Here is a 14,709-nt window from a genome sequence, read left to right as displayed (position 1 = left end):
TTTTACTTGACTGAGGAACAGAGATCACTCGCATGTTCTTTCCCAATTTAAAACATAGCGAGAAGCGTTACTCTGGGCGTTGATAGCTCTGAGCTATGAAGGGAAGCTAATAAAATTTAACGTAGTTCGTCAGCAAGCGATGCTTTCAGCTATATTATGAGTTACATGAAAGACACATTACACTATGTTTTGTATTGACCTTTCATATGTACTTACAGATTCCGTGTTTACAGATGGTAATTAAAAAACCGCTACTGTGACTTTTCCTTAACCGATTCTATGAGTACTCCTCTTCACCGCGTGTAGGTTGAGGTGGACCTGTATAAGATATCTTCTTCACTAGACGATCGGCTGAAAAAAAAAAATTGTTAATCACAAATCAATTCACAAATAGAAGGTTAAAAGCTGTTTTATAAAAATTTATATAAAAATAAATAAAAGCAAAAACAAACAAATTTGGGGGGTGCCATGTTTAAAAATAATTATAATTTTGAGAGTTATGTATAAGAAAAACAAATAAAGACGGAAATATTTCAGAACAGGAAGCATATGCGACCAAGAAGGAGTTGACCATAACACGCCCCGGTAGAGGAATAGTTTCCGACCAAGCGAGGACATAACTGTCTTGGCAAATAAAAAACACAGTATAGTTTAGGGCCTAATAAATGTAATATACTCAAGGCACTGCACAAAATATTTTTACAATATTTAATAAAAAAAACCACTAATGCTACAGCGTACACCAACATTAAAGATATACGAGATAAACATTAAACGATACACTCGTACTGTATACAGACAAGGGTTCAATCAAAATGTCTTTTCAAAATAAATACTTTAAGAGATAATTACTAATGAAATTATAATCAATACTTTTAGTTATTTAAATGACATATTTTTTTTTAATAAAGTAGTTAGTAGTTAAACACTTCTCAAACTAAATTAATGAAGGTCCAGCACTCGTATATGTGTTTTATTTGTGGGGGGAAAAAATTAATAATTACAAATTCAAATTTTGAATTATAATCAATTCTGGCAATGAAGCGGTAAGATTAGAAAAAATCGACTCAGTAAGGATGCACTACCGTTGGCATACAAAGTCTAATTGCTGCTGACGTATTCTACTTGGCACCTAAACCATATCACTAATTAGAACACTTTATTTCCTGATGGATCTATCTTTCCGAGGGTTTGCGAAAAGACCAATATTTAAAAATAATGTTTCAAATTCAGAGGAAACTAAAAATTAAAAATTTGCAGAAATGCAGAACTTACCAAAACGCAAAAAAAGCATTCCATAAAATATTAAAACGGTAGGTGCATACGCTGATCAAGTTTTAACAGGTAAAAACTAAATTTTATTCCTTGCACAACTAAATAAAATTACACACACTTTATAACCTTGACCGAACAAATTATAAGACCGTAATCCAGGCGTTAGGAAGGTCAGGGGAGCTCTCGTTTCTCGCTTTCTTTTATCAACATTAGTTACGAGCTGTAAAATAACAAATAAGTACTTATTTATTTAATTTTCTTTTACACTTCTGCATTTTATTTGAACCTAGAAGACGTCCTCAAAACTTCTTCTTTCCATTAGTCAATTTTCAAAATCTGGATAGTAAGACAAAGATATTAAGGCATTTCTTCAATTAACCCTCAAATAAAAATCCGCGAAGAGAGGAATGGAAATTGGGAACACTTCTTTCCAATTTTACTCAATCGGACTGTATAGTTGTCCCTTATGCAGCGATACGAGAGACGTAAGACGTATGATATGCGGAGGTAAGATGTTGGAATATTTACTCAGTTGTTTCATAAATAAGAATTAGTTCGAGGCGGAATAAATGGCAAACAGCTGAACTTCAAATAAAATCAACTATTACTTTGAAGGAGGCAATGCATTTGGTTTAATTCATTAAAAAACGTACGCATTCTCGATAACCAATTAAGATTATCAAAGATTATCGGCCGATTAGTAGAGCCTTGTAGCTAAAATGATCCACTAAGAAATTGAATAAGCCGAAGCTTTGAGCTCTTCAGAACTTTCTACACGCTAAAAAAGCAATCCATAAAATATAAACCAAGTTTTTAGGTGCACACGCTGATCAAGTTTTTTGGATTGATCTTGAATTATCTTAATTATCCCTTGAATCAATACGCAATTTCTAGTCTCTTATGCACCAGTAAGATCAAAATTTCTACTACGAAAGAAGAAAAAAACATCTTTATTTGTTCGACAGTACTTCTGCCTTACAAAATTACAGAAACATTATCGTACAACATAATATAGAATTTATTGTTAATATATTACGTCTTCTTCTGTCAGTCTAGGTTTTAGTCATTAAAGTCAGTTTCCTATCGGAGGTGGTGATACTGTCCAGCTTCTACACTATGTAGGTCTACGAAGTCTTTCAAATTAAAAGATAAGTTCTTTTCGTAATAAATTAATCAAAAATTGTAAAACTCAGAAGTGTTATTGTTATTGTGTAAAGAAACAAGAGTGACCTTTTCAAGGAGGTAAAAGTCAACAGTAGATCTAGCAAGGGCTCTGGCAATAGAAACGGAACTCCCTATAAAGAACTATACACTTTTTAAAATCCTCACTGATCTTTGATTAACAGTAGATGTCCAGATTCTGTTTTGACGCACGAACGTTACCTACTATCAATCTGAAGTGATTAATATTTTGTAAATAGAAACGATTTAATTCATCTTCCATCCAGAGAAAATGGACCTAATATTCGCATTGCAGGCGATTCGTTGAAATTTGAGCCTATGTAATTTTCGAGAAAACCCTCAATTAAAGAATGAAATCAATTCCTATAAACAAATTAACAGTAACCCAGACTAAACATTACGAAGCAGACATTTTAAAGATGTGAGGGTACTGGGAATGGTTTAAATGCTAAGTTCACAGAAATCCAATTAGGACTATTGTCGCACTGTTGCAAGAGTAACTCATAGGGTGAGATGCCTGCAGGGATGTCAAAAAACCTCATTCCATTACCTTCTAGCGAAAACAATTAGGGGAAAACAATAATATTGATGGCAATATTATAATGAGGGTATATCAAAAGTTTCAGTCTGTCCTAACAAAATACTAAGTAATATCTTCTTCTAGAATGATCAGCAATAAGTTTATTCCTTTCAACTTTCAAATATAAATTAACAAAAAAAATTGAAGTTTTACCTTCAGAAAAATATGAATGAATTTTCAATTATGTTACTTAAAAAAAATTAACATTAAATTAATAAAAAGGATAACATTAATTCGGAGAGAGTATGTATAAGGAAGGTTCTTTGCCGGTAAGTACTACCGAACTGATTGAAGGTGGGAGTAAAGAGGGAGTTGTACTATATATGAACTGGGGAACTATCTGAATTCGGTCCAGTCCTACTCCACTATGGCGATCAGGAATATCCCATTTAGGGTAAGTTTTTAGTTATCAGTTTAAAATATCTCTATTTTTGCAGATGAGGTTAACCCTGTTATCAATGCCGTTATCATCTCTAAATAATTGGTAAATTAAACTTCTAATATGAAAGGATTTCTAATATGAATTTAGCCCCACATGGAAAAGTAATTATACTGGCAATGGGATGAAAGAATAATGATTTAAATAAGATACATATGAAAACGAAGTAAGTAACTTCAAACATAGAGGAACTAAGCTGGGTGTAAAGTTTTGGGAGTACTAAAAGTGACTACAACTTTATAGTACATCGGTTGAAATACATCAAATAGAGCAATGAGAAAAAAAAAGAAGAAAACTGTCAATTTTTTAATTAATTCGAAAAATCTTCAATTATTTACTGTCCCTTTTAATAGCATTAAGTCACACAACTAATGAGCTAAACTGACCCTACATATTCTTATACAATAAATCAAAAACAATGGAGGCATGTCGAATTATTCGATCCATCCTCTCTTATTGCTACACAGTCGATAATATGGAATGAAGCAAATGTTAGTTCAGACTTTAAGGATTCAGCCTCAACAGTTTCTTAATTCTTAATTGTACTCTAAAAATCTTCTGGGTGTAATGGGTATTGAACAAGAAGGCAAATTATATCAACGACATAAGGACTTCAAGAATTTTCAAAAGCTATGGTTATTGGTATTGATAAACTAGCTACTAAGGCTGTTCTTTTAAAGGGCACTAACTTTTACTTTCCTTAATATTATTTCATCTACATAGAAATACCTTTTTTAGTATCCTGAATCTGACAATTGTGGACTAAAATATCTTGTTCTGTAGTTCAGCATGTTACGCGCAATCAAAAACCAGTAAGTCCAAACTTGTAGTTCGTTTAGGTTTCGCACAAGACTTGAAACTAAAAAACAAAATTAGTTCGTTCAGAACATTAATTAATTAACTAACATTAATTTTGTACAATTTAAAAATTAATAGATTTATAATTATGCTTAAATTTTCAAACTTAATGTTAATTCTTTTACAAAGTTAAGTTTTAGGTTTAAATATTTAAAAGAGCTGCAACAATATCTGATAATTTTTTCGTCTGAACTACTATTTTTGTTCTTGTTTTACTATATGTTGTATACCAAAATTTTTCTTGAAAGTAAATGATAGTCAAAATTCGATATGTGGAAGTGCATTTTACTAATTTTTAAAGTTTTCTTTCAGTTTTTTGAGATTTTAAAATTGTTTTAAAAAGAAAGCTTCAATAACTCCCTGTACATTAATGACCTTTTTATCATAAAGGTTGCAAAAGATTCGCATCATATGAAAGAACTCTAAGTCAATCAGCTCCTGTTATTTCAAGTTCCAACGCGAAAGGGCAGTTAGATCGATTGGAAGCAATTTCATGTAATCTACAAATTCTCTGGATTTTAAAGCGAACCAAATCAGACGTATTTTATGAAATTATTGCCTAAAATATAAGATAATTTCTTTTATTCACTTTAATTTAATGCTATTTTTTGTTTGTTTGATTTGTTTCTGTTTAAATAAAACAGTTGCGAAGTTCATTATTTTACTACTTACATCCAGTTAATGATATGGAATTATACTTACATACCGATAAAACTGAGCATGTTGTAACGAAAACAGACACATTCATTGCTTTTATAGGCCATTCTCTTTTGGTATTAACAAACTGTTGTTAGAGCAGCATTTAACTCAATCCAAATCGTAGAGAAGGTGATAAGGTCATCATGCCTCCATGGGATGTTGGTGTTTTTGTTTTTTAAACAGTATTACACTTATATATATATATATATACCATTTTAACTTTCGAATTTAGCAAATGCATTCTCTCAAATGTGTTTATATTTAAAGCTTGAAATTTTATCCTAATTAATATTTTGTGATTCTTCCGCAATCTAAATCCATTCTGTGCATGGTAACCTTTAAGTGCATGTCTATTGCAAATACGTTTAAGGTCAAATGATTACAGTAATAAAGAAATCATAATCAAAGTTATGAACAATTTGAAGACTAACTTAGTAATGATAATAATAGCAGCTCTGCTCGTTACTCGGAAGCACGTGCAACGAACACTGGTTGCCAGGGAATGTGGAAAGCGAGGACCAAGTCAAGGTAGAGCTAGCTGGGCCATGTGAAAGGGGCGTTAGTAAATGTTATTATTTTAATCATTACCGCATGTTAAAGTATTCATTATTACATATATTCGGCTATTACAAATTACTATAACTAACTGAAACAAAAAATTCCTTTACATTTCTGGTTTTTGCTAAAATCTAACGACTCTAATAAAAATTAGGTCTTTTTAGTTTAATTTATTCCGATTGATTTTGATTCCGATTGAGTTTTACATATAGTAAAACTTAGTTTAAATTTAATTATTTGAGCTCAAATTGCCTCAACAATGTTTAATTAAATAAATTTCAATCGTATGTAGCATAGATTTTTATTAGACTGTGTTTATTTCAAATGTCAAGTATAAATGATATAAACGAAACTGGTTTTTGCTTATAACACCTGTTTCTTTCAATGAAAGAAATAAAATAGTTGAGCCCATAATTTTTTATCTTTGCAAGACTCGTCAATTTTATATCAATTATTGAATATTTTTGCTTGATTTCTTTTGTTTTGTAAGATGATCCTTTTAAATTCCTTAATAAATGTCAAAGATCGATGAAATCTCAAGAATTTCTATAATTCTGCTACCCCGTTGGTGACCATGGAATTCTTGTTGAGGGCATCACACTTTTTTGTTCTTTTACACCCTTTTTGGAACATAGAAATCCAGTTTAAACAAACTAATTATTAAAGGATTAACTGCAATTTTTTTTTTTTTACATATATACCTTTTCTTTACGAACTGATATGAGACTTTTGAGTTTTTTCAAAAGACGTTTACGTTCCTATCAACGTATATGTACTATAATAAAATTAATGGCTTTTATTTAAAAAAAATCTTACTGGAATGTTTCACAAGCTATTCATTCCATCGTTCAGCCTCAGTTTTGTTTCTAGATAGCTCCTCGAAAAACATAGATAATTCCCCTTTGGATCTTTTCAGAAGGATCCTGTTATCAAATCGGACTCACCATACAATCGCAGCAGTTCTTCACTCATCGTGGTCATTCACATTTCTCTCTTGCACATCATGTCATAAACCTTCTTTATTATTTTGCTTTCCTTAAATTCTCTGTACTTTTCGAGCTCTCCTGTACCACTATCCAGTACATACTATATTGCATCACTCTCCATCTGTAACAAACATATTTAGTTATATTAACCGCTTGAGACAAGAATCTCAACCTAGGTAACTTCTGCATTGCAGAGACACATCTATGTTATTCCTGATTTTTGTTCCCACACCAGTTTCATTTCTTTCTATATATCGCTTGATTCATTTTAAAACTTAGGCTCGTAGCTAATGCGGCTGAATTGGTATCATTTGAGCGGAATAACATGGTCCAAATTATAGGAGATGAGCGGTTTCGGCTTTCCGCCTCTGCTTTCAAACCGGATATCTTTAATACGAATATCAATATGTCCAGATTGAAGGCACACTCGAACGAGAGATTGAATATAAACAAAGCAGGAATTGATAAAAATGAACTTCGATTTTTTTTTTAGCATTTCAATTGATTCTGTAATCATTAAACTTAATCAAAATTCATTTGGTGTTCGGAGTTATGAGGAAGCATGTCTTAACTATGCGGTTGGCCAGTATGAAGTAGGGCAATGGATAATAACATTAGAAAAATATTTATTAACATTTGAAAATTATGTATCGTTGTATGTTGTATAGTAACAAAAACACCCCATAAAAATTGAATTTCATTAAGCGGGCGTGTCGCGCTATTTGTACTTCGGTTTCCTACTGCCGGCCAGTTACTGTTACTTAACCTTGAACCTCCTTGTCGTCGAGGCGAACTAGTTTTCTCTGTGCTCTCCAGCCTCCCGCCCTTCTCTGTCCAAACACTCGTTATCATTTCCCCTGACCGGCAAGGACTTCTCAACGGCGCTATTAATAAAACCGGATTATTAAGATTGCCAAGGTATTCATCATCTATCTTGGATATAAGCGCAACCCTGTAATGCCACATTTTTTTTGTCTTCATTTACTTAAATGTTACATTTTTCTAAAAGATTTGGAAAAATTCTATTTTTCCTCTTTTTTTTCGTGATTTCCTCCGTGAAGAAAAAACACTTTTATAAAAATGAAAATTCTTTATACATATTTGTTTTATATAGATGAGTGGATTTATTTAGAAGGAATCATGGATGCAATAATCTTATCGACAGATAGATGAGAAAAACGCTGTTTTCTCTTAAAAAGAGAAGCATATTTGAAGTAATAAAGATTACACTTTCAGTACGCTTGTAATTCTTGCATTGCACATTCTAAATCACAGCAAATGCAGATTATAAATTTTAGAGAAATTGCTACCTATTTAAAAATATAAAAATATTAAATTAAGTTAGAAGTACCCTTTTTTTATCTTGAAAAGTTTTAGAAAACTAAGTCTTTCAAAAAATCTCATTTAAGTTGAGATGGGAAAAATGGAATACCCTGGACTTGTAACATTCATACCTTTAACGCATCAAGAAGAGGACTAAGAAAGAAAAGGAGTCCAGCTGCTTTTTCACAATTACTGAGGCAGCTGCATCGCGAGTTTGCTTTTAAATAATATTGAAGCGGTGCAATAAGCTTTAACAACTCTTCCTTGGTTCCTGCTTAGAACCTTGTGAATTGGTAAAGTCAACTGTATGAAGGACAAATTAAGTCGGGCTTCTACCATTAAAAAAAGCATAGTAGTTTAACCTTTACAAAACCGCCTCTTATAATTACTTATTTATCACAGCTTATAAGCAGTGTTCACTTAGCCAACTAGTTGGCACGACCAAAAAATCTGGGCAACGCCCAAAGAGAAGTAAACTGTCCAATCTAATGTCTCTCTGTGAGTAGAAAAAATTTCTTTTTATATAAGTTTGTGATGGTTAGATGTCTGTCAATTACCAGATATCGACCATTTGTTCAATTGCTTTCCAGTAGACCCTTGACCTCAGAATGAAAAAGCCTAGCTGAAGAAGAAGGTGTTTATGAGATGCTAGTGTCATGATGCAAGGAGAGCGTAAAGTTCGCTTGGGAAACCTAGTGACTGACAGAAATGGTTTAAACTTATCCCCAATCCAATAGCTGACGTATTTCGGAATGTCCTAGAGGTCAATATTTTTTGTGGGCCCTTTTGTGCAAATTTTCATAGCCCGAACCTCATACTTTCACTAAAATAGCGATCTGCTTGGTCACAATACAGTAAATGAGTGCGAGGTACTTTTAGACATAGGAAACCTATCCTGTAGGCTAGGCTAGCCATTTATTTTTTTTTTTTTACAATATAATGGAATACATACTTATATTAGTTTGATTTTCAAAGTTTCACATGAACGCTATCTATTGTTACAATATCGAGATTGTACAAAGCATTTAAACTCTATCTGTAGGTGAAAGGATACACTAAACCTGTTTTATAATTTGCCGCCAGGTGTTGCTGACGGTCCTGTTATTGGCGGCAGTTACATTCGGCCAACGTCATCACAACTACGTAGAAGAAGATCGATACGAATATGAAGAGCCTGTAGCCAGACCTGCACCAAGGACTTCTTACACCAGGCCGTCAGCAACAGCCAGTAACACTCCCAGAGCTACGCCTGTGCCAATTCTCAAACAGATCAACAGGTTAGTCAGGGAATTTTTTATCGTTCTAGTAAAAACTTCAACATTGTGAAAAATTTAATGAGGAATTATTTTATTGCATGTGGTCAGAATTTTCTTGTTAATTATATTTTAGGTGCCGCCATTAAGAGATCTGAGAAAACTATTTTGATCAATATCAGTCATCTAAATTGCAGTTTAACAGAGTAGATTTTATATTTTTACGATACAATACATATAAAAGGAGAACAACAATTTTTAATCTAGTTTGCTGTTGGAAAACATGTTAAAAAAGCGGATACGAAGAAGAAAGAGTTAAGGATCATGATGTGACGGACGGATGTCTGAACGAAGTTCTTGAAGGAAGCAGCGAGGACAGGAGGACGAGTGAGCGTAAAGCGGGAACGTACGGAGGAGTTGAAATATTTACGGATAGGTCGGAATAAAAATTTTCACAAAATAGATAATGCTGCAAATAAAGCGAGCAAAAAGAGAACTTTTTCTTTTAATACAAAAATTTAAGGAAGTTATTTCAAGCTGAGTCTACACTCTCAGGGCCGTTGACTGCATTTATCGAACAGAATAGAGAACCTGAATGGCTAAACTCAGGTGTCTCAAACACGCTACCCTCTTGGATTGTCATACTACTTATTAAATTTTGAATCATTATTTAAATTCAACTGGTTTTATTTAGTCCAAAGGAGAACAGAACGCTTAGCAAATTCAATTTTAAATGCTAATTGTATTACAATTATGGCAGAAAAAGAAAGGTGTCCACATCAGATTACTGTTACAATGAATTCAATTGTATTGTTAATTTAAGGAAAAGAAACAGAAAAAAATGTTGGTAGCTACTATCAAATAAAACTACCTTTGTAACACTGCAAATAGTTTTCCAAGTTATCGATTTCAAAGTCAAAGCTAATCGCGCATAACCCGCTTGTATACTCACAATTATTTCCAAGATTGCAAAGAATTTCCACCTTAAGTATCTATGTAATCACTTTAAAGATTCATGTCCTAAGACTTATTTGTAGTTTCACTAGTCGTCTTATTATTTTGATTTCTGCATACAAAATGCAATAATACAAAATAACATACTCCATATTTTGGATTATGTTCAATTATTATATCATCTCTGCGTCTAATTTCCGTACAGAATTATCTATTTCTTTCTTATTAGTTCTTTTTTTAATGAGATCGCTACACTTGTTTTCTGTACTTCAAATATAATTTCCGCTTGGTTAATCATTGTAAAAAACAAATAAGTTTCGTATTTTCTTTGCATGTCATATTGTAATTTATTTTATAGCACTGAATGTAATTAAATTTTACTGTTTTTAAACATTCTGTTTTGTTATTAAAGGATAATGTAGCTGCATTTGATCGTAGGATTGGTAGCAAAAAATTCTTTTAACATTTTTCCGTCTAAACTTTCATCTTTCAATCATTTTGAGATTGATTAATTACTGACATACTAATTAGCCAATAACCACTATTTATGTACATAATTTAAAAAAAAAATCGAAGTGAAATAACATCAACTTTTAGGAATTCACCAAGTTTTGTGAAAAAAAACTAAGAAGGCGCCTTTTTGATGATTTTTAAAAACTGAATCAGCTCGATGTCATACAATTCCAATAAATCTTTCATTTTCAACGACAATATTTACTTTTATAATAAAAATATTAATACTAACAATTATCTGACACTCCGGGTGATCCCCATGTATCTCTTAACATGATTCAATGACACTCCTTGCTGATAGATTACCCCTAAAACAATAGTGCAAGTTTTAATCACTGATGATTTATTATGTTATTTATAATACTTTTCCGGGAAATTCATTTAAGAAGTGCTGGGAAAAGAGTGACCAATTGCCTTATAAAGAGCAACAAAGATTGTGCGGTTCTAGGATTACCGCAATATCAATTCCAAGTAAATTTGTAACCAAAGTCATACTTTGGAAAAGTAAAAATTTAAGCATGAAATGTTTGTACTTTTTTATAAAATAAAAAAGCGTAATTTTATATATTTCAGGCACAATGAGGATGGTTCTTACACATACGGTTACGAAGGTGCAGATGGAAGTTTCAAAATTGAAACAAAACTAACAACAGGTGAAGTAATGGGTAAGTATGGTTACGTGGACGATGTTGGCAAGGTGCGTGTTGTGGAATACGGTGCCAACCGTTATGGATTCATGCCAGCTGGTGAAGGTATCACAGTGGCCCCGCCAACACTGGTTGATGAAACTACTGATAAGAATGGAAACATAGTAAGTTGACAGCATATATACCAAGAGATCTTGTACTCCTTTGATTTATAATTGTACGCACCACTTTTTCTCACTTATACGTATATAAGTAAAAGTCGAACTTTGTACACCTCTTTGTTCTAAAATGCTTCACGGTTTAAGGCAAAGTGCTTCTTTGCCGCTTTTCAAGACTTAAGTATTTTCTCAAACACTGTCCCCACCAATTTTCGCTGAACTTTCACATAACCACCAACTGCACTTTTATCCATTAGCTAACTATTATGCTATGCATATAAATGCAACTTTTGACATAATTTTGAATTGTGCTCTTTAAGTTCAGAGGCTGTACTTACAGCTCTTATTCTTGTTACATTACTGTTTCTGTAGTATAGAAATTAGGGCTTGTAATTGAAAACTAAAGATTTTTATTTCAATATCTTTCTTCACCATCTTTCTTTAAAAAATCTTTTCGGTTACTTGGTACTCCCGTTTTGGGCAAAATCTTTTGTACCTTGGGGGTCTCCTAAATTAAATATACCATTTTAACTATATCTTTTGCTTTTAGAGTTTTAGTGCAAACACACACACACAAGTACACTATATCGGTATCAACCCATATTAAACATTTTTTTATTCTCTAATTAGGAAACTGAAATTCAATAGGAAAATGAAACAAAATTTGTTAACTTACCAGGTCGAAAATGATGGGTACTACGAGCCAGAGCCCGCTCCAAGACCTGCTCCCCGGCCAGCTCCTAGACCAGCTCCCAGACCAATCCAAACTGTGCCGCAAGAAGAATACTTTCAAGACTTCCTGGAACCAGTACCACGACCAGCTCCAAAGCAGTTACCAAGACCCGCCGCTACTCGAACTCAGTTCGCTCCAGCTCCAGTACCAGCCTATCGCCCGCCAGCACCTAAACCAAAACCACAATACTTTTCCGCTCCTACCAGATCCTTATCTACTTCTGGTGCCGCACTTCCGCCTAGAGCGCAAGTGACCGGTGCAGCTCCGGTGTTCGCTCCGGCTCCAGTCTATGAGGAACAAAAACAAGTTGCACCTCCTCCACCACCAGCTCCCATACTACCGCAACCACAACGACAACCTACTCCTACCTATGCTGAACCACCAGTTTACTTAGCATCAGCTCGTTCACCAAGCCCAGTACATCTTCCACCCAAATCTAGAGCTCAAACTGGCGGCAGTATCTTAGACCAGTTAGCCAAAGACTATGCTCTACCTCAGGGCAGCACTGGCTTCACCCATGACATTTCCTTCTCTTCCTCCACTTATTAAATTATTTTTTTATAAAAAAAATAGCCTGGAAGAGATTTTGGATATCTCTTCAGATAAATAATCATAAGCATCTCAATAATAACTAAAAGCAATTCAAATTTTGCAGCTGACTTTAAAACCAATAACTTTTGAAGAATATAGATTTAGCTTGGTGAATATCTGTAATGCATATATGAGATTGTAAATAATCAAAGAAAATTAAATATTTATTGTTTAAATAATTCAGCTGTAAAAAGTCAGTGCGACAGATGGCCGCCTATTAAAAGGCCATAAAATAATTTTGAATGTTTGTATAGTTGGAATTGTAAATAATAAGTGTAAGAAAAGAAAAAAATATTATTCTGAGAGTATATTGGTCTAGTGTTAAACAAAAAGTAAAGAAGAAGACGTTGGCTAAAAATAAATTGGCAAGGCAAGCCGCTAAAATTTGTTTCTACTTAAGCACCTAGTCAACAAAATTATAAGTACCATACCCTACTCGGCTGTAAAATTTTAGTTGTCAGAACTGGGTACTGGGGTAAGATGTATGCATGTTCTCGAAATTCCATTGAGTCCGACAAGAAAAATCACCGTAATTTCGTGAACAGCCATTTAAGCATTCTATAAGCAAGGGGAAGCCAGAGAAAAAAGAATGCAAGAAGGCTGGTATATGGTTTACATTATTTAAATGTTTTGCAATACTTTTAAGCATTCTTCATACCTGAATGAAGGCGGATGAGGTAGATACAGGAAATTCGGCAACGTAGTCACGGACACATTCTCGCAGCAAACTAGCCGTCCTATACCGGGTCATACATTCTGAGTAGCGGGAAGAAAGTTATAGGGTTATGAGAAATGCAACTGCATTCAGACATGATGACACTGATGATTGACACTATGAATTGTCTGACACCTTCATATTTCTATTCAATTCACAGCAGCTAAATAACTATTCAGATGTTTCTAGCCGTGCTATACCGGGTCATACATTCTGAGTAGCGGGAAGAAAGTTATAGGGTTATGAGAAATGCAACTGCATTCAGATATGATGACACTGATGATTGACACTATGAATTGTCGGACAACTTCATATTTCTAGTTCAATTCACAGTAGCTAAATAACTATTCAGATGTTTCGTCTCGAGTAAGAAGTGATGTTCTTAAGATTAATCACTTCAAGTTCAAGAATCAGATTTAAAGTTCTTCTCTTTGTAATATATTTCAGAGATAACAGCTAGCCTCATATTTTAATTTTTTCATACACTAATAAAAAAAAATCTTAGAACAAAAATAAATATACTACTGTACCTGCATTGGTTGTACAATAATTATAACTGGGTACTCCAAGAAATTTGAGACTAACTTTTGCGCAATCTTCTTGCTTCACCAGTAATTTGTTGTGGCAACTAAAACGAAAAACTAATCTTAAAAAATTTTCAAAAATTAAATGGGAATCAAAATGCTAAGATTTCAGGAAATGAACACTCACATGATTTTCTTTAAAATTGTCAGGATTTTAACTTCTTATATTTATAAATATTAGTTAACTATAATAGAACTTTTGAGATTGAGACGAACTGGGAACCTTTCTATAAAGTAATATTCATGAACATCATTCCAAATAAAACAGGTCTTGAACTGGATAGACGATATTGGTATTCAAAAAGAGACAGTATTTAAGATTCACACTTCTGGTCAATAATTTTCATTAAACTCTGAGAACTTAAGGTTATTCTTACTAATATTTCATAGTTAGTAATACACTCCTAAATCTGAAGTTAACGTTGAATTTCCTTTAAGTAGTTTCAATCAAATGTTTTAATTGTAACCTGTTCAAGTAGACTTATCAATTCGTGAATCGATAGTACCAAAAGGTTGCAATCCAGAAAGATGAAAACACAAGTGCAGTCTAGTGGACAAGCAAGGCACTAAACTTAATTTAAGTGTGGAATGAGGCCGAAATTAAGAAATGAGATTTCAAATCCAATTATTTCGACAAAATCTCTTTAGATAGAGAATTTTT

The 14,709-nt window shown here is 33.1% G+C and overlaps 1 protein-coding gene and 1 long non-coding RNA gene across 6 annotated transcripts in view; one reads left to right on the top strand and one right to left on the bottom strand.

Moving 5' to 3' along the window:
- Positions 1-3,274: 3,274 nt before the first annotated feature.
- LOC141458253 (uncharacterized) lies at positions 3,275-13,133 on the top strand. Its single transcript, XM_074135991.1, has 4 exons — positions 3,275-3,431; positions 8,984-9,177; positions 11,194-11,431; positions 12,105-13,133. The coding sequence occupies exons 1-4, from the start codon at positions 3,405-3,407 to the stop codon at positions 12,705-12,707; spliced, it is 1,062 nt and encodes a 353-aa protein (XP_073992092.1). The 5' UTR covers positions 3,275-3,404; the 3' UTR covers positions 12,708-13,133.
- Positions 12,365-14,709, bottom strand: part of LOC141458257 (uncharacterized) — a 45,362-nt gene continuing 43,017 nt past the window's right edge. For all 5 annotated transcript variants that reach the window (XR_012460852.1, XR_012460851.1, XR_012460854.1 and 2 more), the window contains exon 11: positions 12,365-14,092. This is a non-coding gene — a long non-coding RNA (uncharacterized lncRNA). The remainder of the gene's footprint in view (positions 14,093-14,709) is intronic.

This window comes from Rhodnius prolixus, unplaced genomic scaffold (assembly GCF_049639745.1).
Source record: "Rhodnius prolixus isolate KJV_2025 unplaced genomic scaffold, Rpr scaffold_5, whole genome shotgun sequence".
NCBI lineage: Eukaryota > Metazoa > Arthropoda > Insecta > Hemiptera > Reduviidae > Rhodnius > Rhodnius prolixus.
The sequence above is the reverse complement of the archived record's forward strand: the minus strand, read 5'-3'. Positions and strand labels throughout refer to the sequence as shown.